Here is a 27,357-nt window from a genome sequence, read left to right on the forward strand (position 1 = left end):
AAAAAAAAAAAAAAAAAAAAAAAAAAAAAAAAAAAAAAAAAAAAAAAGAAATCAAAATGACAAAGATAGAACGGCGGCCAAAAAGAAACCGCGAAAGCCACAAGTTCCAGCTCAGCCACAAAGAGGCGAGTAAACCAGCTGAAAGTGGAAAAGCAAACACCGTAGCCTCAGGCTTGAAGGTTTACTCCATACTACGGCGTACTAGTAGTTTCTTTCATCATCCGTCCGGGTTGTTGCTCTCTCTCTCCTTCCTTGTCTGTCACTTCATGACTACTTGCAGGATACGAACAGAATCTCCGTCCCGACCTTCTCGGTGGCAAGTTTCATCATGCTCCTCCAATGAGCATGGTCAACGTTGCTTCAATGCAGAATGCTAGCCGAGAGATTGTTTCCCTGTTGAGTGCTAAAGCTTGCAGATGGCACGCTCAATACTTCATAGCAGTAGACGTCTGACATTGCTCTGCATCGATAATCCCGGTTCCGCCGTTCCTTTCTTTAGTAACAAGTGCTGCAGCATGGGACGTGCAGATAAGCAACTTCCCTCTCTAGGCCTGTCAGATCGCAAAGACCATACTTTATCGCACCGTGCTTCACCGTGCTTGTCTATCCCCATATTTGCCACCAGTCCGGAGGAACAGGCGACGGGTCTTTCCGATACACGAGCCCCGGTCACAGTAGCTGCAAGGGGGGCTTTCCAGGTTTTTGGATGTCAAGTACAACAGCGGTGCGAAAAAAGCAACCCAGCCAACCAGGACGGGGAATAGAGTTTCGTCAGACACAAGCCAGCTCAGGGCATCAGAGAAAAATAGTGATGTTCATCGATCGTTCTGCGTCTACCAACATGTATGCTCCCAGTAAAAAACAATGAAAACCAGCTCAGTCCTTCTCGCTGATGGCCTGCAGTCGTTCGTCGATCTCTTCCTCCGTCAATTTCCGGAAACCAATGTCTGTCCCTTCCTGGCCATCTGCCCGTGGCCCTCCCACGATTCCAATCTCCAATTCGTGTTTCTTGAAATCAACACTCAGTACATTGCTCAAAGCGGTTATTCCCAGCTCCACCACATCCTCCCAGCTGCCGTCAGCGTACTCCTTGTTTTTCAGCTTCTTCTCCAAGTAAGTGATCGCCTCCTGCTGCTTCGGTCCAGATGCAGTCGCCTTATATCCGATGTAGTATCCAGCAGGATCGACCTTGTAAAGCTGGGGGCCCTTCTCCGAATCGACAGATACCAGGGTCGTGGCAACTCCGAGGGGACGCATGTAAGCCTAGAGGGTGAACGTGATCCATCAGCCAATGTCTCGGGCTAGCTTTTCGAGCAGGTGACACATACCCTTTGCGTGTAGACCTGATTGATATTGCCAAGTCGCTTTGCGAGGACATCACAGGGCATTTCGTAGCCATACTTGTATCGGAATTCAGCCGCCTCACCACGAGCACGGTCAACACTGGCCCTCGCATCGGCGATGGAGCCGGTCATTACACAGCCCACTGATGGGGAAAGTCTGAAGATGTACGAAACGGAGGAGGGGTCGATCAATTTGTCCTGGTATGGTTATCAGAGGATGCCCGATAGACCGTCTCGGGCGGCGGGGACGAGCTTACAGCAACTTTCTTCTGGGACAGAACCACAGCGCAGTTCTTTCCCTTCACACCTAGCGAGGTGATGTTGGCCGAGGTGATAGCCTTGAAGGCATATTCTAAGCGCCGAGGGCATCAATGGTGAGTAGGCGGACTTGATGATCTAACGTGGTCCGTGATCGGCGCTCTTCGAGGGTCGTCGGGACGAGAGGCGGAGGTGATGAGGAGAGGGACACTTACCAACTTGGTACAGACGACCCGAGTCTGAGAAGATGGTAATGTGTCTGTCATATGCACTTCCTGCTCACGGAGGTTGTCAGTTCATCGATGAAGTCATGGATATCGGTCCAGTCGAGAGTCCGGGAAGTCTCACCAGACATGATTGCGGTGATATATCAGACTCGATTCGAAGATACAGTGGAAATTAATTAGATTTATAGTAAGATGGAAATGGAATCGAGATGGGGGAACGGAGGATCGAGGACGAGGGAGGAGGGACGTTAGCAGAGGACGCGTGCCAGAGGGTGCCTGGCCGGAGCTCTAAGCTTTGGGTCCCCGTTTGAGTAAGCTCCAGCGTCACCGCCTTCACGGCTTCAGCCTTTGTGCCGCTCACTTATCATCCATCTCTCTCAGTGCTCAACTATGAGCTCTTTCAGGCTTGAATATGTGTCCGTCAATATAAGTATTATCTGGTGGTATCTTTTCATACTGACTGATTTCTCGAGATGTCTTTAAGTCAATATCATGAATACTATAGTGAATATACAATCCTAATTAATTATGTAGTAGTACTACTGTATCGGTACTAATAGTATATAACCTGAAGTGGTTTAATTACTACTATACTAGTAGCACTATTTGTTTTATATAGAGATCATGAGTTTCTACAAAGCAACAAGTCTTCCTGGAGAGCACTATACTGTCAAGGTGTGAAGTCATACACGGCAGGCCTGGCCTACCTGTTTATTCCTACTATAATGTAGAAACAACTGCCAAGCAACTGCCAGAGTTGTGATTGATCAAGCTATAGCGATCTCTATGACTGGAAATGGGGGTCTATGAAAAACTCCTATAAACATGGACATCTCCCTTATTTGGGACATAACGATCAAACAGCAGGTCATTGAAAGGGGGTGCTCATTTAAGAAAGCACAAGCACCTGACTTCCTAAAGTGGCATCACAGCTAGTCACTCGAACTTGAGCTGTCCGAATCGCTGTCGCTAGCACTGCTGCTGCTGCTGCTGCTGCTGTCACTATCACTGTCACTGCTATCTTTCGATGACGAGGCTTTAGCGGCTGTAGGCTTGGCCTTGGTCTTCTTCTCGTCGTCGCTGTCGCTGTCGCTATCACTGTCGCTCGAACTCTCGCTCTCACTGCTGCTCGAGATCTCAACGATAGCAGTACGGTTCTTCTTCTTTTTCTTGCCGGGCTGGCTCTGCGCCCCCTTCTTTCCTTTCTGCGCAGCAGGCTTCGGCTTGTGGTAATTGAACAGCGTACCGTTAACAGCAAACAGAATGAGCTCAGCCCGTGCCCTGTTCTCGTACTTCTTCAGCGTCTCAGCATTGAGCTGCCCAGTAACATCTTGGCAGTCGATATCTTGACCCGCAGCCAAGCGTGTCCGGAAGACACCAACAGCCTTGTCGTAACTCGCCTTATCCGTCGCCGCGGAGTCCTCATTCGCTTCAGAAGAGGTACCCTCCTTCGACTCTTCCGTCTGCGCAGGAGTACTTGATTGATCTTCCTCAGCATCGGCTTCCGCCTTGATGACCTCCTCGGCAATCTGTCGCAACCGCAACTTCGCTCCTTCGCTCTTCAAACCCTGTAGATAGGCAAGTAAAGCCGCATTGTACAGCGTCGGGACCTGCTCCAGTGACAATACATGCTTGAAGAGATGCGTCTCGCGGTTCTTCTGGAACTTCCATGCCGACCGATGCTTGTGGTACAGACTCAGGTAGGAAAGGATAGGCGTTTCGTGAATTCTCGGTGTCGTGGTGGATGAAGCATCATTCGAACCGTCCTGCTTCTTGTTCTTCTTCTTCTTTTCCTTTTTCTTTTTCTTTCCCTCGCCTTCATCATCAGCCTTGTCTCCAGTATCATCCCCGGGAATGTCAGCATCTATCTTCATTTGATCCTGCTCCTGCTCCTCCTCCTGATCCTCCGCATCACCATCCAATTTCTTCGCATCCGCCGAAAACGACACCCTCTTCTTCTTCTTTTTCTTCTTCTCCGCATCGTCCTCCTTCACTTCCTTATCTTCCTCATCATCATTCTCAAGCCGTCTCTTCTTGCTCTTCTTGCGATCCTGCTGCTTCTTATCCACAATTCCCTTATCCGTCTCCGTCTCCTCCACCGTATCTTTAGCGTACTTGAGTTTCAGACCCATCTTCTTCCAAGCCGGAATATGTTGTTGCTGCTGCTGTGGAGATTCTTGGGGGTTGCTCGACATTGAGCGATGCGACGGTATGGCAAGAGTCGTTCGATTTGCGGAGCGGCGGTGGACGAAAATGAACAAATTTGCAGTTTATGTGAATCGCGTTGTCCCAGATATATTAGCAGTGGGAGTACAACGGGGAAAAAAGTGATTTAGTGGTGATCAAGAAAGATAGTTGTATGGGTTGTCTCTGGATGGTCGCAGAAAGTTTTGGGGAAATTTTCCACGTGAGGTGCGGAGATAAAATTTAAGTGGACTACTATTTATCTAGCTTATCTCCGCTTTGGTTATCTACTAAGTAGAAGGTGGTAGGTGAATATGCTAGGGATGTATACAATCTACAGACTCCTATATATATTTATGTGGATCTATACGTGAGATCGTTATGACTTCTCATTATACATTCTTCTGATTTTTGAATTTATCACTTCGCTTCAATTCCCATCCAGCCCATCCCATGCCACCCCATCCTTGACTCCATGAACTTGTACAAAACAGACACTCAGACAGACCAAAAACTCTCCTCGAGGGAGATAGATATACAGCTCCAAAAGTCACAGCAAACATCTACAACTTACTACCCAGTAGCGCTTCCAGTCCCGCTATTTTCCGCTTTTTCCCTCTCTTTCTCTCTCCTCGCCTCCTTAGACGACGACGCATTACCCTCAGCAGCAGCATTCGCATTCGCAGCGGCAACAGCGGCCGCCTTACGTCTCGCTCTTTCCTTATCACGGGAACTAGATCCCGCAGTCCTTCGTCTCCTCACGGGTTCATACACATCATTGAAGTTCATAACAACGCCCAGGAACCGCATATCCACATCAGGCTGGTAAGCAAGATCACCTAGGAGGACATTGAGACGGGAGCGGAACTCCGCGGAGAGGTCGCGGAGCCGGACACGCAGGGAAGCAAGCATATGATCGTCCGCAGAGAGGTCATTGGGGTTGAGGGACGATGGGGTGCCGATGCCACCGAAGTCATCGGCGCCACCACCGGCGAGGTTATTGGGCGTGTAAGCAGCGACGGAGGGGGACATAGAGGAGGAGACGGAGTCCTTATGGCCTCGAAGGGGACGACGGAGGTCACGGTCCGTGAGGCCCCAGCGGCCCTGGGCGGTGCGGGTTTCTATTTTGGCGCTGAGTTCCTGTCTGCGGGTGAATTCAGCGACGGAGAAGGAGTACAGGCCGTCAACGGCGTCTTTGTAGGCGAGCATGATTTTGAGGATTTGATGGAGTTGGGTGAGGAAGCCTTCTTCTTGTTGGGGTTTCGAGTTGGTTGAGGAGGAAGAGGAGGTGTTGTTTTTGAAGGAGGTGGAGGAGCCCAGGAGGCCTTTGTGGGTGATGGAGTTGAGGTATTTGGTATGGGCTTCGATTAGGTCGTCTAGGGTGCAGCCGGGCTTGGAGATGGAGGCTTGTAGTTGGTCCCAGCTTGCTTCGATCACTTCGAATAGGATGTAGTATTGCAGTTGGCACACGAAGTGGATCATCTCGGCGATTACGCATCTTGCTCGTTTCCAGTCGGAGCCGACTTTGTCGTTGACGCTTCCTAGGACGCCGCGGGCCCCCGTCATGCATCGTCGCCAGGTGCTGCCAAGGGCGAATTCGACTCGTTTCACTCGCCAGAGGAAATTGAAGACTTTTAGGTATTGAGTGGAGCCCCAGGGTGTGATGACCACGTCTACTGGGGCGTCGATTTTGTATTCCAGGGTGAAGCAGTCCCAGCCAATCTCTCCATGGCTGAGCTCTAGCATGCGGGCATCCAGCCGACGGAGGACATCTGGGGAGTCGTATTGTGCGTTTGATGCTCGAATGGCGTGCTCCAACTGGGCAGTCAGTGTGTGCCGGTACTGTGAATTAGCTGGCCGGTCGAGGTTGGACGCTAATGACTCCATCAGCAAGGCGATGAAATCACCCTGTCCGAGCAATAGGTATTTCTTCAGCGCTCGAAGATGGTCGAATAGTTTAAACTTGTCGTCCATAAGGTAGATCAGTCGCGCCATCGTAGTCTTATAGGCTTCATCAATCGAAGACTCTAGGGTAGCCGTATCGCCATACCGCAGCTCCTTGGACGCTTCCTTCGAGTAGGCTTCGACCCACCCCGAGTCTCCACAGCCATATCGTATGAAGTTCAATGATTTTCCGATCAGGAATACCTTCTTAGCAAAGTCTTGTGTGATTATGGAAGGTACCATCTCATCGTCAAGCTTATACTTATCCTCCCAAACACTGGTTGCAATGCGACGTGGGTCTGTGCTGGGCCTGAACTCTGGCTCGACAACGAAGAATTCTTTGTAGGGGTCGGACAGCTCGCCATCGTAAATCCAAAGCCGTAGCATATCGTAGAAGGGCCGGGTGACATGGTTGAGAAGCTTCTCTGCCAGAGCGCATACGAAGGGGTCGCCATGAGACGTCGAGAAGCCATGAATTAGAGAGATCAGTTGACCACCTTTCTTGTCTGTAATATCAACGTTAGCTTGAATAGCTGCTCATTCACAATTGGAGCACATACTCTGAGCTTCCTCAACAATAAGACTCATCAACCGCAGCGCCATCGTTGCATCTCGCGTCCAGACAACACATCGCTTCAACGTCACACCACTCTTAGCGGCACTCCGAGGATCATTCGGATCTCCAGGCGCAGCCAACGCCCGCCGAATCTCCCCTTCCAACGTAGCAACTAAGCCCAGATACGAGCGGAGTTCATTCGAGAGAGCTGCTCGCAAGCTCTGGCTCAAAAGGCCACCGCCAGAGCTCTCGACAAAGGACGACAACCCACGATATAGAAGGCAGGGCTCTGCAAGTGAATTCAGAAGCGAAACGACTGGCAAAGGCAGTGACGGCGGTAATTTCAAGATAGACGAGGAGGAGAATTGCAAATTGGAGGACGACAGCCCCTGCAAATTGAATGGTAAATCACGAAGCAGCCCATCTTCCAACGGCCCCGTAGGCTTCTGCTCCTTCTCCGGACCAGGATCCGGCATTACCGTCTTCTGATCATCACTAAACGGTTCTCTAACCCCAGTATTCGCCCGACTACGAGTAACCCGAGTCTCTCGAGCCCTCTCCGTCGTCTGTAACCCCCCATCAAGCTCCGGTTCTCGTTCCTTATCCGCAAATAATTCCTGCCGTCGCACCGAAGCCTTTCTCTCAATCCTCCCAGGCAACTGAGACGCCGACGAACTAATCGCCGGACCCTCCTCATCCGACTGATCACCAGCACCCCAACCCTGTTGTTTCGTCCTCTGGCCCTTCCAAAGCACATTCTGTAAATTCGCCGGCTCGACCGGCGGACTCCTCGCCTCCACCATCACCTCGTCATCCATAACAAACCCATCATAATCATCCGCCCCGGAGAGTCGATAAAGTAAGTACAGGATGGCCCATTTCTGCGACAGCACCGGCTGCGTCAACAGACGCGAGTAAAGATTCGAGAACCGCACCGCCTTATCGGGGCTCGCATTCTCGCGCAGTAATTTCCGCTTAATCAGGTCCGACGCGTTGTTGATGTTCTCTCCGCCTGCTAAGCTTCCTCGTCTGTTTATTCCGGGGCCCGGCGGCGAGGACGGATCATTGTTGGCGGCGCTCGTGTAGGTGTCCAGGATGCGCCATGACCGCTCGAGGATATCTTGGTGTCGTCGCTCCTCGGCTGCCGCGAGAGCTTCTTCTGCGTCGTCGGAGTAGCCGTCGTCGATGTCGGAGAATGAGAGCGGAGGGGTAAGGGAGTCGACGAGCTGCGAGAGGGCGTCGTCGATGCGCCGCGGGCGCGCGGGTTGGCGGGTGGACATGCTTTTGGGGGAATCTGGTTATAGCTCGACTGTAGGGCTCTCGTGTATTGTATAACGTCCTTTCTTTTTATTCTCTGGATTCCAAGTATGCTTGTGTAATTCACAACTTGAGGCCCCTCAAGAGGCAATGGAGTATAGGCCGGCTGGCGCAGAATACCGCCTTTCGAGGTTAGACGCGGCGAGAAGTTAATGGTCGAACACAAGTGGATAGCCTGCCAATTCGCTGGAGTCGCGGAGTCTAGGGCATGGTGTCCCGCACCAGTCAGAGGAAGACCTGGGAGTAGTAGCTATGGCATATAGACTTGACGTGTTTAGGTATCAATTGCGTCGGAGCCCATCGCCGAAGGACTGGTAGACCCGCGTATGGGATGAATGTTGTTGTCTTGTTTGACCGGTTTGTATGGTTTGAACTCAAATCCACCGCGTCCTGCCAAGCACGCCGTTACTGATCACGATTGCAGACCGTCGATCTATCTACGAAATACAGTCTGTATTACACATATTCTTACAAGTGTCGCAGGTTTTGATTGAAGAATCAGTTGGAATTCAAGCTCAGCAAATTCCCTAGACGCTTAATGGCATCTAGTATGAAAGCAAACGATAGCAAGAAGCCTCCAGTACGCCACCCAGTACCGTGTTTCGCAGCAACAAAATGATAGAGAAGGCAAACACCCAGTGGCCCGCAAGTATCAGACAGACGAAGAGAAGCCCTCACAGCAAAGGGGATAGCAGTGTAAAAAGAGAAAGCACAAGATAAATGAGTACACAATACACCACCCTAGCCTGCAAGTACCGATGCCAGACAGGACGAGGGCTCTTGAGGGTCGAAGCGAAAAAAAAAAGAGAGAGAACAAGTGATAAAAAGAAATTGAAAGCAGCCAAGCTTTTGCGCCAAGTTTGCACCTTCTGGTGATCAAGTGATGCCCAATCCACTTCAAATTCAGCCGTCCGTTTTAGAAATCGTATACATCATAACACCTATCCATGCCGGTGGCGCGTAGCCAAATAATAAGAGCAAGAGGTAGCAGGCAGACAAGGCGCCACACATCCTCACGTTGACGCCTGCACTCCTGAAGCAAGAAAAAGAATTTAAAGAAAACCGGCCGTTCTTCAACCGCATATAACGGAACACGACCAATCATGTATTATCGTGGCCTCGCATGGGGACTCATTACCGTCGTAGCCCCTGAGCAGGGATAGGTGCTCCAGGTTGCATTGCCATACCGTTAGGGATGTTGTATGGATGCGCATCAAATCCTGCCGACATGCCATTCATCATGAGAGGGCCTAAACCTTGGGCCTGGGAGACTGGGCAGTCCTTATGCGCAAGCAACAAAGTCTTGAGATTGACGATTTCCTCACGGAGCTGCGTGACAGTGGCAGTAAGCGCATCATTCTCGGAGGTGAACAATTCCACCTTCGCTTGAAGGTTGGCAAGCCACTGCTTCTTTCGCTGGCGACACTTGAGCGCCGCAACCCTACAAAGAACGTTAGCACCAAGCCAATAACTTGAGCGCGCCAAATGGTAAAAAGCGCTTCTTACCTGTTCCTCTCGAGAAAGTTCTTTCTCTTCTCTTCATCAGTCATTTTCTTCGTGTCTGTCGAGTTCTTTCTCTTCATATCATCTTCATCGTCTTCGGAATCCCCAACATCGGAAGGAGGCTCAACACTACCAGACCCGTTACTCGTTTTGGCCTTCTTGTTTGAACCCTTCGGTGCATCTTCTGCTTTGCGCCTGTTGTTTGCCGCGGTGCTGGCTTTTGTGCCAGTGTTCTTCTTGGCTTTGCCCTTGGCAGCGGGCTTCGTCTGCTCACCCTGCATGTCAGAGGCGTCACCGCTGGTCTCTCTGCCTGATACACCATTCATGTTTTGCGAGTTACGTCTATCGGCGCCAGCATCAAGTTGCTGGTCATTGGCCTGAATACTTTGTGGCTGAATCGATGCTTGGTTCGATACAGTGAACTGATTGGGGTTCGCCTGTCCGCCCTTGGCCAGCATGAAAAGCCCGTTAGCCGCATCAGCAGCGTCATGATGACCAAATGGGTCGGAACCGGCAGGCGGGTTCGGCTTAATATCCATATTGGAGTTTTGCGTCGCTGGATCAGGTTCGGAAGTGGGGTTAGAGGTTGGGCCACCTAAGCTGTTCTTCTTGGCAGCGTTAAGGGCAGTACGGTGGAACTCAATGGTCGACGGTGTCGCACCACCACTCTGCAGCTGCTGCAGAAGTGCCTGAGAGTTGGGGCTAGGAGCAGGAAACATAGACCCCCCTCCGCCCGGGGTCAATCCAGTGCGGAGAGAAGACTCGTTAGGGGTAGGGAAGCCCCTGCCAATACTGTCAAAATAATCGCTCGTGCCAGTCGGGCCGGCGAGCATAGCAGGACTCAGCGGCCCGGAGCGCAGAGAGTTGGACCAGCCGTAGCCGCCACCGGCAGAGCTTGTGCCCGGCAGGGCAGGAGAAGTAAGTGCTGCAACAGGAGGAAGGATCGACTTTCCGGGTGTTTCGCCCGAGGAACCACCACTGCCGAAAGATTGCTCGAAGGGATTGGGTTCCAGAGAGAAAGGGTTGTGGACGGAGTTGAAGTAATCGGGGGTATCAGTCGCGCTTGTTATGGCTGGTCGCGGAGGCGGCGCCAACGAGGTTTGAGGATCTACATCAGGCTTGGTATCTTTAAGATCCGAAGAGGTCGCCCGGGAGTCTGTATCCGGAGCAAATGTGCGCGTTAGTATGACAACACCGACAACGACAATAGCAATGACGATGATGAAGTACGCGACAGTGAGGTTATCTGAAACAGGGGTAGAATGAAAGAGGTTGGCCAAATGAGGCGGTCCAGGCCGAAGTTTGCGAGGAAGGGGATCTGATAACAGTGACCCCCCATCGATGACGCCAATTGTGAGGTCATCCCGACGGCGGCGGGTAGTCAACAGAACATTTGGGGGAACAGTGGCGTACAACCAAGCCAGAACAGGTCAAGGGTCGATGATGAAGTAAGGAAGTGCAAGATACAGCAGATATTCGGGAGTTTGGGGCATGGGAGGTACCAGAGTTCCACGCGCGCAAAACGAAGGATCGAAACAGTTTTTTTTTTAAAGATGCACAACACTCACCTTCGTCTAGACCCGCCTTTTTCGCATCCATTGGGGTAGAATTACGAGTATCGGTATGATTAGTTAGACTGGTCGAAACGGTCGAAGTAACAGCCGCAGACATATTAGCGAAGAAAGGAGGAGGGGGATAATTGTTGGTGGTGTCGATATATCAGAGCGAGGGAGGTCGACAGGTGACCCCGGGGATGTAAGGAAAAAAATAGCCAAGCGAGCGGACGGAGGTGGCGAGGACACGAAGAAGAATAAGGACGGGACGGACGCTGAACAAGAAAACAACTGGAGGGGTACGGGAAAGGGAAGCAAGTTAAAAGGAGGCAAAGCTGGTTGATTGAAGTTAGTAAAATGCGACAAGTTGTTGATGCTTCGGGAGCTGGCTATACTGCAGCGCAAACGCCTGTACCCAAAGGTCACTGAGCGAGTACACGGCAGTTCAGAAGTAGATCGTGTTGGAGAGGAAGGGGAAAGGAAAGGAAAAAGTTGTGACGTAGTCCGGGCTTCGACAGGGAGATTATTTAGGGGGAAAAAGAAAGAGGGGAGGCGGTCGAGTGGCCGTCGGGCGAGGCTATGCCTATTTGGACTCGACTGTCTGTCACGCCGAAACCATGCAACCCTGAGAGTACAAAAAGCCCGCGGGTTACCAGCCAGAGTGCAACCTCGAAACCACTAACATGGAAATTTTCTTTTCTTTTCTTTTTTTTTTTCTTTGGAAAGAATTTTTCTTTTTCTTTTTGCTTTTTTCTCCCTTTAAGGGGGGGAGGTTCTCTTCACTCTCTTTTCTTCTTAATTCTTATCTTCGGTTCTGGTTCTGTATTCGGAACCAATCTTGTTCTTGTTGCTCTTTCCTGTTTTAAATTGTATTTTTCTTTTCTCTTCCGTATTTTTTTTTCTTTTGCTTCGTCCACCCTATGGATCTTGATTTCAATGCAGGAATATTGAAACTCCGGAACAAGAATTTCGCAAAATTAAAAATAAAAAATAAATGAACAAAGGGTAGGCGAGAGAGAAAAAAACACCGAGAACTAAAACAGAAATCGAAGGAACACCTTACCCTATAGTAAATGACCAGGCACTGTATGATTATGCAGGCGAAATGCTGGCTGGCCCTTACTTGCAAAAACGAAACTTGGAGACGGAGTGGATTCCCGGCAGTACTTGTCAGCCAATCCAGGGAAGGGAAATCCCGGGTGGACGCGATTGTTGGATGACGGCGGAAACGATAGGCAAATTCAACCTAATAAGAAAGTGGTAGTGAAGTAGTATGACACACTTCCGTGTCCCGAGGAAGAAAATTGCAAAGGTATAAGAATGTTGGTCGCTATCCAGGGATGTGTGGAAAGTACACGAAGATTTGTCCAAAGTCTAAAGTTTTGGATTCTCGAGGCTTTGTAACCACAAACTGGTCAACAAAATGTCTGGGGACAGAAGAGGGAAAGTTGGTAAGGGCACAGAGTAGGAAGGGGTAAAAAAACCATGGATGAGATCACGGTGACGACGACAGGAATTTTCCTGGGCTTGTCGGACAGTCGGACCAGCCGGCAGTGGCCACTCGCGCACCTCAACACTAACGTACCAGCGCATCCACTTGGTCCAGCCACTCACGGGCCTGTTTCCGAGCCCCCGCCCTGCAGAGTCTCAATCTCGAGCGGGTGAACGAATCATGGAGACGACGCCATGTTTGTCCGGCCGCAGGGCGGTGAGGGATCTTCGTCTGTTCGAATGGTCGATGCCACTTCCATCCCATCGATACCCTCCCTGAATGGCCCATTGACCAACGCCCAAATCTGGAGATACATAGATTTCGGGTCCAACAAGGAAATCCTTCCAATCCTCGGCTCCCTTATCGCCGTTGCCCGGATTCTAGGTTCTAGGTTCTTTCTCATTTCAGGGGGGGGTGGTTGGAAGGGAGTAGTGTTGTTCAGTCTCGCTCGGGACATCGAGTGACACGTCCGCTTGCTGATTGGATCCCTACTGATGACGCAATGTTTCTAGGGCCTTCGTCCCGTGGGTATCCATCACGTGAGGGTGTCTCGCGCGGTCTTGTTGGGGCCCAAAACAAGGATGAAGGAATCTAGTGGATTGCCACTTGGATTCTGGACAATCTATTCCATTGCTCCCCGTGTGGTACTGTGTACAGGCTACACGGTTGAAAGGTGGACCGAACAAGAAGGTTCGGAGTAGAATATACGCCCCCTCCACATTAATTAGTATTGAGAGCCCCCCTCCAAACTGTCAGTTCGCGTCTCGTTTAGGCCTTGGCAGTGGTACTGCGTTCCCCAGACAGTACATGATAGTGTTACAGGTCAATAGGTTCGTTACCAGTCCTATCAAATCACGCCGTCGATATCGATATTGAAAAGACTCTAGTATTCACTGTAGCTCCAGAAATGGTATAATTGCTTGTTTTCGCCTTGCATTATTGCTAAAAGGTCTCCTGCACATAAGTATGCACATGTACCCTCGAAGAATCACTCACTGTCTGTATGTGATGTACCCGGTACTTCACAACCTTCGAAGGTGCATGAATAAAACCCCTGCCGCTCAACGGTACTTTGTGATAAAGGAGGGTAAGTCATAATTCTAGTATTTAGGCCCAACGGCTCCAATGCTAGTCAGTGTTTGTATTTCGGTGGGTGCGCTTCCTTTTCAGCTGCATGATCCAAAATGTATTAGTCCAGTTTTAAGGAACATCTCATAGATTAATTGCTTTAGCCGAAGTAACCTCCCCCTCCCCCCTTCCGTAAGTCCCCCTCAGCACAGCGAAATGTGTTGACTTGTCCGGGGTCTGTCTGTCGCTCAATGCGCTAGTCGATACACATAACACATAAGTACTGATTCCACCATAATTTAGCCTTTTTAGCCCATGCAGCCACCAAAATCAGCGGTTGACATGCAAGCCTTTCCGAGGATTTTGATCGAAAAGTCTAGATCGCGGACTGCTGGCGTTGGTATTTACTGTTCCAGTTATAGTTATATCGAAGCCATGATAAATGTGTGTGTTCTTAGCAAATGAGGTTGGCTAGATTTGCTTTTGTTCTGCTGTGTTTTAGAGGACATGGCATGTCATCGCTCGCACAGACAGGAAATTGATACGTACTTTGGAAGGTGGAATGGCGCCATAATTCTTGTTTCCGGCTTCGATTTACCTCTAGTGAGATTCTAGGGGTAACAACTAACATCCCCAATTAAGCTCGTGAATCCATCATCAATGGTATGTAACAAACTATTGAGCCGTACATGGAATGGTCTCAGCTTTTCTCCAGATACGTCATAAGTATGGGGATGCATGGGGCACTCTCCACGATAAAATAGTTAACTAAAGTAAATTTAATAATAGCCAGCAGCGATAAGATTAAGGTCCTATCCTATCCTATCCGTACAACAATCTCCCCTCGCCCCCTTGTCTACATGAACTAAATTGAGACATCCTTTCGTCATGAGCCGCGATACGTCGAATAGTTCCAGGGTCCCAACAGCACGGGAACGTGATAATGCCGCCATCCTTCTTCTCCCTCCCGGCCCCGTCCCTTGACCGTAAACTTCACCTCGACCTCGGGCCAGAAACTCTCAACTCCTTGTGCCTCGTACCATGGACCGACTTCAAATCGAACGGACCAATTTGTCTTGCTATCGGCGGTTGGGAGTGCAGAAAGAATAGCGGGGACCGATGAAGCTGACGATGAAGTTGCGGTGGGCTCCCAGTTTTTGACTCGTCCGTCTGCGTCAGTCGTCGCGCGGAAACTGATGGGACTCTGGCTACTGCTGGAGGGCCCAGATAGGAGGGTCAGTGTCACTGGGAGGTTCGCCGCGGGAGTACCCGTTAGGGTGTTCAAGACGTGACAGGTTATGGGGTCGCGAGACATTGCGGTGGTATTTCGGTTGAGGGTCGATGCTGGGTTGTAGTTGTGGAAGGGTTGTGCTGTAGAGTGGATCGGGGATTGGGAGAGTTGGTTGCAGTAGAGGCTAAGACGGTCTGTGATTTTATCCAGTTGACCACTTGACGGCTTGATCTCCGATCTAGGGTCCATCAAGAGAGAGTAAGTGGATGATGGGAGATTATTTCAGGTATTGAGAGAAAAGTAGAAATTGTCTCGAGCGTGTTCAGCGTGCGAGGGGCTTTTTCTATCTCCGCTTCTCATGCATCGGAGAGCACCGACAGAGCTACCTTGGGATGCCGGAGTATACCATCGGTGGGGTAATTCGGGGGTGGTCCCAAAGCTCGTAGCACCACAGCAGCTCGAATCTGTCTAGTGCCCCTGAAACTTAAGAGTTGCAAACCCACAAGCCGATCAATTTTGACATGAGTGTGTGCAACCCCGTCTTGGGATGCTACGATACCAAGTAGTAGCGATTGGGGTTCGTGGTGCCCGCCGATCTGACTAACCTAGACTTCTGTAACGCAAGACCGGCTTTTATCATGCGGGAACAAGCCAAATTCTTTTTGAGTGGAGGTGTCTCATTATATCCTCTTGTACATGTCAGATTGCTGCAATGGTGTAGTGTCATAGAATCGTGTACTGCTCTTCAATGCACGTAAACACAGACTGAAGCTAGCTTGAAGGCCCGATAACTGTCTGAGTTCGATTAGTAGGAATGGGCGCTGGTCGCAAATCGAACAGTCTCACAAGTGAGTCTGTGAATTAGCGACTTAACCTTTTAGGGTGGACAAAGAACAGCCTGACTTGTTCAGATTCATATAGATAATAAGCCAAGAAATTATCTCAGAGGAATGAAGCATTATGTCACTTTGTTTGACGGGTGGGGTCGCCTCAGGCAGAGAATGATGGCATCCGCACGTGCGTGTTGCACCGGCTCGAATGGAAACGCTTTTCTTTGGCGCTGCACATGATTCACTAGGTTGATCGTACCTGAACCCCCAGCACCTTGCGATCGTGCCCCTTTGGACCTGAGTAGGCCTGTTTCAAGCCAGTGTTCGGGTGACTCTTATCTTACCGAGAACGTTCTCGAACTTGTCTAACCGCCACTACTGAAAGTTTTGGCCTCTGCGGGGAACCGATACGTGGTAAGTCCAAGCTTCAATATCGCGACACAGCCTCTTTAACACGGAAGCTCACTCAATCGCGCCCTCTTCAGAAAAGATATCGAAACCCATATCATTACCAACGAATTTCAACATGTCATCCGCCGTTGTGCACAGCGACGACCTCATGGAGCCCACGCTCCAGTCGGTGGTGAACCAAAAGACCTTGCGTTGGATCTTTGTCGGCGGTAAAGGAGGTGTCGGCAAGACTACGACTTCCTGCTCTCTTGCAATTCAGCTTGCCAAAGTTCGCAAATCCGTCCTTCTCATCTCCACCGATCCCGCACACAACCTTAGCGATGCTTTCGGTCAGAAGTTTGGAAAGGAGGCCCGACTGGTCGATGGATACACGAACCTGAGCGCTATGGAGATCGACCCTAACGGAAGTATTCAAGATCTCCTGGCTAGTGGTGAAGGCCAAGGCGACGACCCTCTGTCTGGTATGGGCGTTGGTGGAATGATGCAGGACCTTGCGTTAAGTGTACGTCACGCACCGGAGCTGACCAGCAGAAAATCATTGCTCTCGTGGAAAATAGCTAACTGTAGCAGATCCCCGGTGTTGATGAAGCTATGTCCTTTGCCGAAGTCCTGAAGCAGGTCAAGTCGCTGTCCTACGAAGTTATTGTGTTTGACACTGCGCCGACCGGTCACACTCTCCGCTTCCTCCAATTCCCCACTGTCTTAGAGAAGGCTCTCGCCAAGCTGTCGCAGCTGTCGTCTCAGTTCGGTCCCATGCTGAACTCGATCCTTGGTTCCCGTGGTGGTCTGCCTGGCGGTCAGAACATTGATGAATTGTTGCAGAAGATGGAGTCGCTGAGGGAGACAATCAGCGAGGTTAACTCGCAGTTCAAGGATGCTGATCTGACTACCTTCGTCTGTGTCTGCATTGCGGAATTCCTGTCCCTCTACGAAACCGAGCGCATGATCCAGGAGCTCACAAGCTATAACATCGATACCCATGCCATTGTGGTCAACCAGCTCCTGTTCCCCAAGCAAAGCAGCGAGTGCGAGCAATGTAATGCACGGAGGAAGATGCAGAAGAAGTACTTGGAGCAGATTGAAGAGTTATATGAAGACTTCAACGTGGTTAGGATGCCATTGCTGGTTGAGGAAGTTAGAGGCAAGGAGAAGCTTGAGAAGTAAGTCGACGCCTAGATAACCAGTTGTGAGAGAAGCATCACGTTGGCTAACCTGCCCACAGATTCAGCGACATGCTTGTGAACCCGTATGTTCCCCCGGAGGGCAACTGAGGCGGATTAGCGGAGAAATTTCAATCAATCTAAGATTTGCGGCGAATGTTGTTTATTTGGACGAGTCATGAAAAGAGTATAGACTATAATATACGAAGCGTGAAGATGCATTCCTTGGAATATTGTGAATCTAGTTGTTACCCTGATCCGTGTGGAATGAGCTTGATTAGCTCAATGCTCCTCTTCTGGTGCTTGCCTTTCCATCACACCTGACTTCCCTGCTCGCATGCTCCGAACGCCTCACTGTTGCCTTGTCGAGGTTCCCACTAGCGACTTCTGCAGATCTTCAGGGATGAGATTGTGACCCGGACTAGATCACCTGTGGGTCTTCCGCCTCAGAGCAGGGACTCTGTCAAGCAATCACCTTCTCCTAGTCCAATTGGCAGCTTGATTTCTCGATCCTCAATCGCCTCAAATTCCTTCCTCCTGCCCCGTTGTAGCCTCAATATAGCAGCTTCTGCCTTGGTCACAACCCGCTATAAGCGATCCGGGTGTAAGTTAGAGAGTTTTCCCTGTTGCATTCATCAACATTCCTTGATCCAGGAAGTTCTAACTCTTATCGCTTCAGCCTCACCTTCAGTCCCCCTTGCCGAATACAACTTGCAGTCACTATAAGGGTGCAAAATAAAAGCAATGATCTGAGACAGGGATAAAGCTGCCCAGCTCGTGGATGATGCGACATCATTAGAAAAAGCATGACCTTCCTGTCCACAGGCAAACAACTGGGGAGGGATGGAGGTATCTGCGCTTCGAATATTTAAGGCTTGGTGAGTGAGGTGAAGCCTCACCTCCAGCTGACAGTTCAGATGAAGACCAATCAGTTTGCCATATTGCCTCGCTGTTTTTGATACCGGGTCAATTTATGGCTAGATGAATCCAGCCTCATATGACGCTATGAGCTATACCAGGTGTACCATGTCTGCAATATCCTGGCTGCAATAACAGTGGCTGTCACTATCCCGGGACCTGGAAGCTTTGATTGGTGACTGAAAAGAGGAAACATGGCGTGAAGCCCTGTCATGGAGACAATGGCCTGTTCAGGCCGGCTCATGCAAGTATGGCTGACTACCAAATCAGATTCGCTCAAGCCCTGATGCAAGTGACCCCTAGTTAAGGCTAAAGGCGAAAGATATCGCAGCAAAGATTGACTATACAGGAAGGGGACAATGGGTTCCCAGGTTTAGTTCCCTGTAGGATCGTGTCACTGCCCATTCTGTCTTCAGCGATCGTCAGATATAGCTTGGCCTAGCAAGGACAGCATCAATGGTCTGAGGTGAATCCTGATGAACCAAATTCTGTGCTACGACATATCGTGGGTACAGGCTACAGGGTCAATCCTGCCACGAAGGTCAACTGTTCTTCTCTAATTGATGCATCTCTTGTCTAGACCTCGAATTCTGCGACATTCGGTGACAACTATGCTGTATCCACCGATATACAGATAACACCTACCACAGCCCGATAAACTTTGAGCAGGGCGATTACAGGTCAGATTAAGGACCCCGGAAATCAAAACAAGATGCAATCGGGCCGAATACTATGACTCAAGCTGCCGTTGAGAGCCGCGAGCACAAACAGTCCGGTCGGCTAAGTGGGATTCAATATGGCATGGCCTCATAGATCTGCGAACAACCCGGTCTGTATTAATGGCTCCAGGCTCATGCAGGTGTCACCGGCTATGAGGACGTCTGGACTCGAGACGCAAGAAATTCCGAAATGTACGAAACCATTTTGGGGCTGCAAGATCTAGGGGAGTCGCCAATAAACTTCGAGCAAGCATACTAGCTGCATCCGAAACGCTCGGTCCATGGAGCCACGGCATCACACATACAGACTCTACTACATACCTACATCGCCGACCACTTCAGTGGTGCATGTTCACCGCAGAAATAGCCAAGCCGTCGAAAGACAGAGGCACGCGAGAGGTGGGCACAATATCCTTCGATTTGCGGAAATTGTCAGTCTTCCCTTGGGGGCCCAAGCCTCACTTTTACCGGCGCAAAGGGGTTGGATGAAAGAGTGAGGCGAGTTTTCCCCGGAATCGGACGTGAGCAGCAGGCCTTGCAGTCGTTCCATTTTGCTCGCAAAAGAGTCTATGTAAAAAGCCACATTCGCAAAGGCGCACTCTTGACTGGAAGAAAATTCGCTGAGCCGATGACGGGCGTGCTGATCCGCTCCTTATGATGGAGCCCACTATGTACGGTCACATTGCCCTAGGGCATCCCGACACCTTTTGAGAGACATATCCACATCGAACCCACCGAGGCGTGACGAATAAATCTTATGTCCGCTTGTTATCTTCTTCCTTTTTCCTTGCATGACCACAAACCCGAATCTAGCTATATATAAGGGGCCCCTAGAAGAGAGTTCCAGTTCCAATCAAATGGTCGTCATGATCGAGAGTAGCCCACTTCATTCAGTTCTGATAGTACTATACAACACAGCGCTACATCATATCACTCACAATCACTACTAATTCTCCCACACTACTATCCCAAACTTAACTGATCTTACTACTACTACTACTACTTCACGGATATGTCTCAGGTCCAGCAATACTGGCTCCCAGGATACGGACTGTCACGTCACATAGTCTTAGGCCACATCCAATACTTTCTAGGGCCATCAGCCAGTGTCAGACCATATTCATACCAGGTAGACAGACCAATATACCAAACCAACCAGGAACAACATGCATAAGACACCTAGAACTTTGAAACCACACACTCTCTCTAACACATAATCTGGCCTTCTCCCAGGGACGCGACGGCTACCTAATAGTCGGTGTACCACTTACTCGAGTTCGTTGCAAACCCCCCAATCTCTTTTTCCCCCATTCATCCCCACAACTAATATAGATTGATAGGAACAAATCGACGACCTAGCAACCATGTCCCGAGAATACGAGCGTCAAGAATCCCTCCGAATGGCAGGTGACTCAGCCAGCCCCGCCTCCTCTTTCGGCAGACACGAACCCTATATCAATGAGATCGTACCCGTGAGGAATTCAGTGAGAAGTCGCAGGGCACCACCACCACAATCGTCATCACAGATGATGGATTATGAACCGAGACGCAGTCGATGAGTGGTTTTGAAATTGAAGAATGGAGAGGCAGGTGCAAAGGAAGAAAAATAGGTGGAGAGAAGAGAGGAAGGAGGTCGTCTCATTCAACATCAACATAATGCTTGCTCTTGGTTTTTTTGATAGCGGGGATGGTTTGATTCAGTTCAGTTCTACAGATACCTTTTGTTACTATATAGGATTGCTACTAATTGTCTGGGATCCCGAGGAGGGTGGATTGGTCTGGGATACTAGTATACTCTACGGATCGGCACTATAATGAAAACACCATAATGCCAAGCCGAACTGAGAATTGAGTGAGTTAATGATAATTGAATTCCATCATCTCTATAGATCATTCGTAACAGCATAGCTCGATCACACGTAACCAAGCGACGGCGTCTTATCGGACGAGAAAACACAACCCCAGTAAACAGAAGTGTGCAAAGGACTGCTCTCACTTTTTAAAGGAAACACCCCCGGGTCCTGTTTCTGGCCTTCATTCCTTCCTTCCTTCCTGCCTTCCTTTTCTCCTTTCATCCTCTGGTCAACCCAAAAATAAAAGTCCAGATATAGTTGGATAGAATTTTTGACGGTACTTCGTTCTTTTTTTTAAGGGAGTCATCACACACCAAAATCCCGAAGGGTGTCAAACATCATAAAGAGATACACAGGGGGGGAAATAAACGATATAGTGGGTGGAAATTGGGACACGAAACGTAAATAGAAAAGGGAAAATAAGATAGAGAGATAAAAAAAGAAAAAAGGAATAGTGGACCACCTGAACGCCAGCCTGATGCCACTCTGCTTGGTCCCATCATTTCAGGAAGTCCGCACTGCGGCGGAAGATACTACTAACATAACAGAACCATGAAGAGAACGGTAAAAGGACGAAGATTTCTTGTTTCGGTATAAATTTCAAGAAGTAGGGGGTGTCATTTATTTCGCAACGGCAGCACTGGATCATTTTGGCGTTAGTAACAAAGGATGGAGATGGATTGATAGATAGGGTATTGGACGAACCTCAGAACTTGCGTGCGGAAGAAAGCACCCTTGGTCTTCTCAATGACCTGCTGGTACACCGACTGCGGGGGGTGGTTCATGATCACAGTGCCCTCCTTGTAGTCAATCTTGGCGTCGACACGAGTGTCACGGATCAGGTTGACGATCCACTTCTCACCCTCATCCTGGTTCAGACCCAGACGGGTAGACAGGTCCCTGGTGTGATCGGTTAGCAAGATAATGCTTGAATGAATGTTCTTCGTGTTGATTAACATACTTGATGTCGATCCGCTGGTGGATCTTGCAGTAGCTCTCGGAGATCAGGTGACGGGCAGCCTCAACGAAGGCATCGGCAGCCGAAACGAGGAAGAAGTCGCTCCGCAACACATCCTCGGCCTCACCCAACTTCTTCTGAGCCTCCTCAAAGTCGAAGTCAACGTACAGCGCCTTAACGAAGTCGGTGATGGGGTCGGAGTATTCGTAGCCCTCCTGGCGAACGACGCGGATCAGGTCCTTCAACTGCTTCTGGTAGACGTTGCTGTTCTTGTGGGCACGGTTGCGGTTGGTGATGACGGCGGCGGCGAGGTAGCGCAGGATCCAGGGGCAGCTGGTCTGGATGGTGTTGATGTAGGCGGGGGAGAAGAAAAGGTCGGTCAGGACATCGCGAGCAGGGTCGTAGTTGAAGAAGGGGAAGAGAGACCAGTGGATCAACCAGGAGCGGTTCTGGAGCTGACCCAGAGGGTTGTTGAAGAGACGGGTCTCGATCGAGTCCTTGACCTTCTGGACCTCCTCCATAGCACCATCCCAGCTGGTGGTCAGAATCTCCGAGGCGAGCTTACCCCATGTGGCGGAAGCAACCTTGTCGTTGTCGGTGGAGAGGACACGGAACTGGTACAGCAGCTCAGCGGCATTGCCGTAGCTACCGCAGCTGTACTGGAAGCGACCATAGTCGAAAAGGCTGTTGACCATGTCGGCGGTGACACCGTGCTCCTCCTCGAGGAACTTCAAGTTGGCGACCTTGTCGCTGCGCAGGTTGCCGACGACATCCTCATCCTGCAGCAGCTCGGTGATCTTGGCGCTCTGCTCCTGGTAGTGTTGCAACTTGGCGAGGACCTCCTCTCTCTTCTTGACGAACTCGTCGGGGATGGTGTCGGAGTCGTTAATTTCCTTCCACAGGTTGGCCACATAGTCGGTCATGTTGGTGTGCTTCAACAGCTCGTACTTGGCGCGGATCATCTCCTTGTCATCTTCCTGGGAGCCGGAGCTGAACTCGAGAAGAGGGAAGACCAGATGGCGGTCGAGGTAGGGGATCAGCTTAGGCAGCAGGTCATACTGGTTGGCGATCTCTTCAGCGGTCTTGGGCGGGTGGGCGGCAGCACCGCTGAGAAGGGTCTCAGCGGAAGGAGGAACGTTGGCTGCCATGGTGGGAAGAATAGCAGCAGTAGCAGCGGGGAGCGGAATAAATTGGGGGGTGGTGGAGGAGGAGGGGGGAGGGGGGAAAAGAGGGGAGGAGGAAAAAGGACAAAAACAGAAGAGAGGAAGCGATTCACGAACGGAGAGCCTCTCACAATGGCAGCGGCAGACTTCAAAGTCAGTGTGCGGCGGCTTTTGCGCTGGCGAAAATGTGGGCGAAGGGCTGCTGGGCGCGCTATCCCCTTCCGGGCCTAGCGGAAGGTCTCCGCGCCGAAGCAAGAAATCATCGCTTCATTTCTGCATGTCGTATGTTCGTTCTCTCGCGCTCTCCGGCCCTCGTCTTGTCCTTCTTCCCCCCCCTCTCCCTCTTATAAACTCCCTTCTGGGTTGTTCCTCGATTCCCTGGCTCCTAGGAATCGTTCAGGCTGTTTCCGTTGCCTCCCCCTTTACTTCCCCCTTACCATCCCCGATGGCATCCTTCATGCAGTCTCTGCCGGTCTGCTCGGCCACTCGCAAGCAGTCAACCGCTGTTCCCTTTTATTTGCAAAAAGCTTCACAGTCCAGAGTCTCGTCAGGGACGCGTAGCTCCTTCTCCTCGCTATGTTCTTCCGCTAGATTGACCCCCTCTCGTAAGTCGCGACCCTTTCCGTCCGTTCCACCCACGGCCTATCCCATCGGGATAGTAAGCATGGCTGTTTCTGAGCAGCAAAAACCTGGAGGGTAACAAAAAGAATCCGTCGAGCTTTTCCTGACTTGCTCTTAGAACTCGCTTCTCGTCACTCCTCCCAAATCATCTCTCAGCCCCAAGTTGCCGCCCAGCAATGTCGGACTTTCCTCGTTCAACTCAAGCGGCAATCCCAGACTCTTAAGGAAACCCCGGTATCGCAACCGCCGCCCAACCTGCAACTCACAAACCTCCCTTATTTCATCCGTCGCACAGCCTCCAACCAACTCCCCGTATATCTCGTTACCAAGGCCGGCGGTACCAAGCAACAAACCAAGCTCCAGAAGACTGAAGGCGATTTGGATGCCCTGAGGAACGATCTGGCGCAGTACCTGGGACTGGAGTCGGGTGACCCCCGCGCTCCCAAGAGCCCGGATGTCACTATTAACCGTCTTAACGGTCACATCATTGTCAAGGTACGTCCTCTACAATCTGCCAGTTGATCACGGCCGAGCTAACCGGATTGCTTCACTTAGGGCTGGCGCAAACCTGAGATCCTGAAGTTCCTTCAGGAACGCAACTTCTAAGCAAGAACGACATGAGATGAAAAAGGATTCATCTCTGGATCCCCTCCCGCTCCTCTTCTACCCTCAATCCTACGTCGGCACCAACTCATTGAATTCGACGATACTGCCACATACACACGCTTGTCTATTGTCACGCCTATCACAGGGGGCGATGGGGATCCAGGGACAGAATGAAACCACACACTGCAGACTTGGTAACAAGAAGACAAAAAAGGGCCAAACCAGAACGACGGGATGAAAAGAAAATAAGCAGCGCATATCTGCGATGGTCAGGGATGGTCGATATACTTGGTTATAATGTTTCCCGGCCCCATTTTCCTCTTTTTCCTCTCAAGTTTCCCTCTACTTACTTTATTACTCACCTTTGTATTATCTTTCTCTCCTACTAGTGCTGGTGTTCCTGTGACAACTCCCTTTCTTTCGCGGAGATTTTGTTTTTCTGGCTGTTGTATGTATGTATACTGGCGTGATCTCTACCTTTTATTTCGCTTTTCTTTCATCTCTCAAGTCTACGGCGAACTGCTGCGGGTTCGGTACATGATTACTATCTATTTATCGGAAAGTGGTCTCATCTCCTCCACCCTGCCGCTATCTACTAGCGTGTAGTAGTAGTATCAATCGATCTAACGTCTTCCATTACTTTACTCCAGCGATCTTCTATCTCTTTGGGAACTTAGTAACTTTAACAACAGCTGTTCTTCTCATCATACCACATGTCATATTACAATCACACTACACGTCATACGATTACTGGGATGTCCTGGCATCATACCAGAGCTTACCGCCAACTACTAGTCTATGAACTGTTCCCAATTCGGAAAGAAACGCTCAGACCAGTAATAGTATCAGCATCAATCGGGTTAAGACAAGTTCAGTCGATGAGCCATGATAAAGTAGAGTTACCCATTTAGACATCATGCATGATTTTTTTGTCGCCCGAGGGTATTGAACATTGTACAGCGGTAAAGCACAGAGATACACATTGTCACGCCTCTCTCGATAAAAGAAAAAAGGTTCTTCCCACCGGCGCCAAACACACGAGATCGAGTAAGAGAGTCAAAAGAGAAAGAGTAAATGAAAAGAGAACAGAAAGGGAGAAAACGGAGATGTAGATAGTTGTTTACTCAAGGTTGGAAGTAGAAGACATGACAGAAGCAAACATCAACAAGGCATGTTCTAAGCGTGGCCCAAACATGAAACCTTCGGGTTAACCAGCGCGCTAGAAATGATCTCAGAAAAACCCTACCCGTTCCAGAAGTTACCACATTCATTCCGCTAGTCGTGCATAAGTTATCAATTGCCGTACAACACCAGGATCTATGCTAGGCATCAGCAGTGCGCCAAGCAAGCTTTCTTTCCTTGGGATGATCCCCGAGGGGAACCGTAACGTGGCGTTGGAATCAGCAAGCTTCGACTTCTCGGCCAGTCGACGCAGAATCGCCAAACCCCGATTGATTATGGAGCTGTAAGCAGCAGCTTCCGCTTCCGCTTGGCCTCTTGCGGCATGGGATTGGCGTGAGTTGGTGTTCGGTGGAGGAACCCGTTCCGTGCTCAGGAGGCATGAGAGTCGCAGGAGATGGATGGCAAACCCGTCGATCGACTCCAGCCATGACTTGGCAATAGGCCCATCCGCAAAACCTGAAAGGATATCCGCTGCCAAAAGGCCTTGCATGAGGAAAACCTTCCGAGCATCCGCTATAGCCAAGGGTTTCCGCGGCTGATCAGGGACCGGGCAAATGGCAAGACCAAAGGCACGAGTCAGCAACTCTTGCTGGATGGAAACACCATCGCCAGAGAAGATTGCTCTGAAGAATGTCCGGTTGGGCTCGTCCCGTGCCAGAAGCTTGGCCAAGCTATCAACCGCTGCCGGTGTGTACTTGTGAACTGAGGGGTTGTATGAATTGAACATAATACCCTCCGAGCCCATAGGTCCTGGGAATGGTGCAAAAGCAAGAAGGAAATGCAGAAGACAGAGGGCTTCTTCTTTACTCGGTAACTGAATGGTGTGAGCCACGTTGCTGAGGTATGTTACTGTGTCCTTCATGAAATCCAATGTGTTCTGATGTGTCCTTAGAAGCATATTGCGTGTGCCGAGGTAACGAATGATAGTCGACATGAATTGAACAACCGGAGGCGTAGACAGCATTCCAAAGTTTGACTCGATAAACGAGAAATTGCGTAGTATGGTTGTAATGCAGATGAGTCGGTCGACGGCACGGTCTAGTTCGTAGTCGAGGCTGCCGAATTCTGGAACATCCGCCAAAGACGTCCATTCCGATTGACACCCACGAGTGACTTCTTCATATGAGGATAGAAGCATCATATCAGACACTTCTGCGGCATGTTCCGCGAGAAACTCTGCTTGGTCCTCGGCGCATTCGATTAAGCTCTCCACCAGATCGTCGCAGTTATCTAACGATATTTGGATCGCCGGCTCTGAGGATATGGATGTAAGCGTATCCAAGGCCATGCGCATTTCAGCATGTATCCCGGATTTGATGCTCATTGTAAGAGCGTGGATATCAATTACACCCAGCTCAGCAAAACTGGGGACATTAGGCTTCAATCGAGTAATATCCTCCCCAATCTGATACATTTCATCGATGGCTATGGGTCCATGGAAATTGCTTTCTGGCAAGACCATGGGTTTATAGGGATCCTCGATCTGGTGCTTCAAAGGCTGATCTGACTGATCCAGCTGCTCCGAGGGCTTGCCGGGGACTTGACCTGGGCCTTTGCCCGGCTGCGCAGGCGATTGACTCGGCATTTGGCCAGTAGGATCATTGGGCGTTGCTGGGGGCTGTGACTGGCGGGAAATACTGAGACGATGCTGATTCTGCGGCTTGCCCTGGGTTTTAACAGGTGTAGGTGTCGCGAAACCATTCGAAGCGTTATGTTGTACGCTACTTGATACAGACGCGGGGCTTGGCGATGGGTGTCCCATCTGCTGTGCATTTTCAAAACCCTGGCCCGGTTTGATGGCTGGAGACTGGAACTGCATGGCAGACGGGTCACTGGGTTGGCGTGGCACCGCTGTTTGCTGCATTTGGTCCGCAAATTGCTTCTGCTGGGTGCTGAGGAAGGCCTGCTCGTACGCAGCTAGGTTCCGCTGATAATGCTCCCTAAGCTCCTGCATGGCCATCGGCAGCTGCATCGGCGGGAACTGAAGTTGCTGTGCAATGACGTGCCACATATTCGCAGCCGTTATCTTCTTCGATCCTCCGAGCTTCATGACCGTAGCATAAAGCTGGACCAGGTTGATTGGGCGACCGCAAACAACGGGACTAGGATCGAGCGGCAGGTTGCGCGACATCATGAATTTCTGCAGTGACCTCATAAACCCCTCCGGATTAGGCGGTTTAGCCATGGTCTGTTGCATCTGCCTGATGGCGGCCATTTGTTGAGGATTGGCCATCGCGTTCATCCCAGCTGCCACGGGTCG

General features: G+C 50.4%; 11 protein-coding genes across 11 annotated transcripts; 4 read left to right on the forward strand and 7 right to left on the reverse strand.

Annotated features, from left to right (window-relative positions):
- The first annotated feature begins 136 nt into the window (after positions 1–136).
- Positions 137–820, forward strand: BDQ94DRAFT_25656 (uncharacterized protein). The gene has a single exon (XM_026775334.1). It carries the CDS (start codon positions 417–419, stop codon positions 762–764), a length of 348 nt encoding a protein of 115 aa, XP_026626755.1. The 5' UTR covers positions 137–416; the 3' UTR covers positions 765–820.
- Positions 457–2,088, reverse strand: prs2 (proteasome core particle subunit alpha 1). The gene is made up of 5 exons (XM_026766054.1): positions 1,950–2,088; positions 1,817–1,876; positions 1,601–1,695; positions 1,329–1,541; positions 457–1,263 (listed from the first exon to the last, which is right to left on the reverse strand). The coding sequence occupies exons 1-5, from the start codon at positions 1,954–1,956 to the stop codon at positions 877–879; spliced, it is 762 nt and encodes a 253-aa protein (XP_026626756.1). The 5' UTR covers positions 1,957–2,088; the 3' UTR covers positions 457–876.
- Positions 2,089–2,479: 391 nt separating this feature from the next.
- Positions 2,480–4,228, reverse strand: BDQ94DRAFT_25676 (WKF domain-containing protein). Its single transcript, XM_026775335.1, has one exon. The coding sequence runs from the start codon at positions 4,021–4,023 to the stop codon at positions 2,761–2,763; it is 1,263 nt and encodes a 420-aa protein (XP_026626757.1). The 5' UTR covers positions 4,024–4,228; the 3' UTR covers positions 2,480–2,760.
- Positions 4,229–4,390: 162 nt separating this feature from the next.
- Positions 4,391–7,897, reverse strand: BDQ94DRAFT_178278 (tubulin gamma complex associated family protein). The gene is made up of 2 exons (XM_026773093.1): positions 6,517–7,897; positions 4,391–6,462 (listed from the first exon to the last, which is right to left on the reverse strand). Exons 1-2 carry the CDS (start codon positions 7,790–7,792, stop codon positions 4,586–4,588), a joined length of 3,153 nt encoding a protein of 1,050 aa, XP_026626758.1. The 5' UTR covers positions 7,793–7,897; the 3' UTR covers positions 4,391–4,585.
- Positions 7,898–8,963: 1,066 nt separating this feature from the next.
- On the reverse strand, positions 8,964–11,003 carry atfA (bZIP transcription factor atfA; the record flags this gene model as incomplete). The annotated part of the gene is made up of 3 exons (XM_026771359.1): positions 8,964–9,270; positions 9,336–10,578; positions 10,901–11,003. The coding sequence occupies 3 exons, from the start codon at positions 11,001–11,003 to the stop codon at positions 8,964–8,966; spliced, it is 1,653 nt and encodes a 550-aa protein (XP_026626759.1).
- Positions 11,004–11,457: 454 nt separating this feature from the next.
- On the forward strand, positions 11,458–11,655 carry BDQ94DRAFT_142559 (uncharacterized protein; the record flags this gene model as incomplete). Its single annotated transcript, XM_026766055.1, has 1 exon — positions 11,458–11,655. A coding segment is annotated over exon 1 (184 nt), but the record flags the coding sequence as incomplete, so codon positions are not given.
- Positions 11,656–14,200: 2,545 nt separating this feature from the next.
- Positions 14,201–15,595, reverse strand: BDQ94DRAFT_142563 (hydroxyisourate hydrolase). Its single transcript, XM_026766056.1, has 2 exons — positions 15,416–15,595; positions 14,201–15,365 (listed from the first exon to the last, which is right to left on the reverse strand). The coding sequence occupies exon 2, from the start codon at positions 14,923–14,925 to the stop codon at positions 14,332–14,334; it is 594 nt and encodes a 197-aa protein (XP_026626761.1). The 5' UTR covers positions 14,926–15,365; positions 15,416–15,595; the 3' UTR covers positions 14,201–14,331.
- Positions 15,596–15,750: 155 nt separating this feature from the next.
- On the forward strand, positions 15,751–17,342 carry BDQ94DRAFT_142564 (ArsA family ATPase). The gene is made up of 4 exons (XM_026766057.1): positions 15,751–15,920; positions 15,992–16,419; positions 16,488–17,077; positions 17,140–17,342. Exons 2-4 carry the CDS (start codon positions 16,033–16,035, stop codon positions 17,186–17,188), a joined length of 1,026 nt encoding a protein of 341 aa, XP_026626762.1. The 5' UTR covers positions 15,751–15,920; positions 15,992–16,032; the 3' UTR covers positions 17,189–17,342.
- A 3,646-nt stretch (positions 17,343–20,988) lies between these two features.
- On the reverse strand, positions 20,989–22,812 carry BDQ94DRAFT_25747 (eukaryotic translation initiation factor 3 subunit E). The gene is made up of 3 exons (XM_026775336.1): positions 21,529–22,812; positions 21,273–21,467; positions 20,989–21,207 (listed from the first exon to the last, which is right to left on the reverse strand). The coding sequence occupies exons 1-3, from the start codon at positions 22,671–22,673 to the stop codon at positions 21,189–21,191; spliced, it is 1,359 nt and encodes a 452-aa protein (XP_026626763.1). The 5' UTR covers positions 22,674–22,812; the 3' UTR covers positions 20,989–21,188.
- A 181-nt stretch (positions 22,813–22,993) lies between these two features.
- BDQ94DRAFT_142569 (mitochondrial 54S ribosomal protein mL49) lies at positions 22,994–24,608 on the forward strand. The gene is made up of 3 exons (XM_026766058.1): positions 22,994–23,293; positions 23,428–23,804; positions 23,865–24,608. Exons 1-3 carry the CDS (start codon positions 23,134–23,136, stop codon positions 23,913–23,915), a joined length of 588 nt encoding a protein of 195 aa, XP_026626764.1. The 5' UTR covers positions 22,994–23,133; the 3' UTR covers positions 23,916–24,608.
- A 133-nt stretch (positions 24,609–24,741) lies between these two features.
- On the reverse strand, positions 24,742–27,280 carry BDQ94DRAFT_142570 (putative ARID/BRIGHT domain protein (SWI1)). Its single transcript, XM_026766059.1, has one exon. It carries the CDS (start codon positions 27,250–27,252, stop codon positions 25,183–25,185), a length of 2,070 nt encoding a protein of 689 aa, XP_026626765.1. The 5' UTR covers positions 27,253–27,280; the 3' UTR covers positions 24,742–25,182.
- Positions 27,281–27,357: the final 77 nt, after the last annotated feature.

This window comes from Aspergillus welwitschiae (assembly GCF_003344945.1).
Source record: "Aspergillus welwitschiae strain CBS 139.54b unplaced genomic scaffold BDQ94scaffold_14, whole genome shotgun sequence".
In the NCBI taxonomy this organism is placed as follows: domain Eukaryota; kingdom Fungi; phylum Ascomycota; class Eurotiomycetes; order Eurotiales; family Aspergillaceae; genus Aspergillus; species Aspergillus welwitschiae.

What these genes read in the sequence shown, in the direction of transcription:
- BDQ94DRAFT_142569 (XM_026766058.1), top strand. Translation starts at nt 23,134, where the DNA reads ATGGCATCCTTCATGCAGTCTCTGCCGGTCTGCTCGGCCACTCGCAAG. An exon ending in CGCTAGATTGACCCCCTCTC is followed by an intron (nt 23,294 to 23,427) that starts GTAAGTCGCGAC and finishes ACTTGCTCTTAG; the next exon opens with AACTCGCTTCTCGTCACTCC. An exon ending in ACGGTCACATCATTGTCAAG is followed by an intron (nt 23,805 to 23,864) that starts GTACGTCCTCTA and finishes TGCTTCACTTAG; the next exon opens with GGCTGGCGCAAACCTGAGAT.
- BDQ94DRAFT_142570 (XM_026766059.1), bottom strand. Translation starts at nt 27,252, where the DNA reads ATGAGGTCACTGCAGAAATTCATGATGTCGCGCAACCTGCCGCTCGAT.
- prs2 (XM_026766054.1), bottom strand. An exon ending in TGTCCCAGAAGAAAGTTGCT is followed by an intron (nt 1,542 to 1,600) that starts GTAAGCTCGTCC and finishes TAACCATACCAG; the next exon opens with GACAAATTGATCGACCCCTC. An exon ending in ATCAGGTCTACACGCAAAGG is followed by an intron (nt 1,264 to 1,328) that starts GTATGTGTCACC and finishes TTCACCCTCTAG; the next exon opens with GCTTACATGCGTCCCCTCGG.
- BDQ94DRAFT_178278 (XM_026773093.1), bottom strand. Translation starts at nt 7,792, where the DNA reads ATGTCCACCCGCCAACCCGCGCGCCCGCGGCGCATCGACGACGCCCTC. An exon ending in TATTGTTGAGGAAGCTCAGA is followed by an intron (nt 6,463 to 6,516) that starts GTATGTGCTCCA and finishes TTGATATTACAG; the next exon opens with ACAAGAAAGGTGGTCAACTG.
- BDQ94DRAFT_25676 (XM_026775335.1), bottom strand. Translation starts at nt 4,023, where the DNA reads ATGTCGAGCAACCCCCAAGAATCTCCACAGCAGCAGCAACAACATATT.
- BDQ94DRAFT_142564 (XM_026766057.1), top strand. Translation starts at nt 16,033, where the DNA reads ATGTCATCCGCCGTTGTGCACAGCGACGACCTCATGGAGCCCACGCTC. An exon ending in TGCAGGACCTTGCGTTAAGT is followed by an intron (nt 16,420 to 16,487) that starts GTACGTCACGCA and finishes TAACTGTAGCAG; the next exon opens with ATCCCCGGTGTTGATGAAGC. An exon ending in GGCAAGGAGAAGCTTGAGAA is followed by an intron (nt 17,078 to 17,139) that starts GTAAGTCGACGC and finishes ACCTGCCCACAG; the next exon opens with ATTCAGCGACATGCTTGTGA.
- BDQ94DRAFT_25747 (XM_026775336.1), bottom strand. Translation starts at nt 22,673, where the DNA reads ATGGCAGCCAACGTTCCTCCTTCCGCTGAGACCCTTCTCAGCGGTGCT. An exon ending in CACCAGCGGATCGACATCAA is followed by an intron (nt 21,468 to 21,528) that starts GTATGTTAATCA and finishes CGATCACACCAG; the next exon opens with GGACCTGTCTACCCGTCTGG.
- BDQ94DRAFT_142563 (XM_026766056.1), bottom strand. Translation starts at nt 14,925, where the DNA reads ATGGACCCTAGATCGGAGATCAAGCCGTCAAGTGGTCAACTGGATAAA.
- BDQ94DRAFT_25656 (XM_026775334.1), top strand. Translation starts at nt 417, where the DNA reads ATGGCACGCTCAATACTTCATAGCAGTAGACGTCTGACATTGCTCTGC.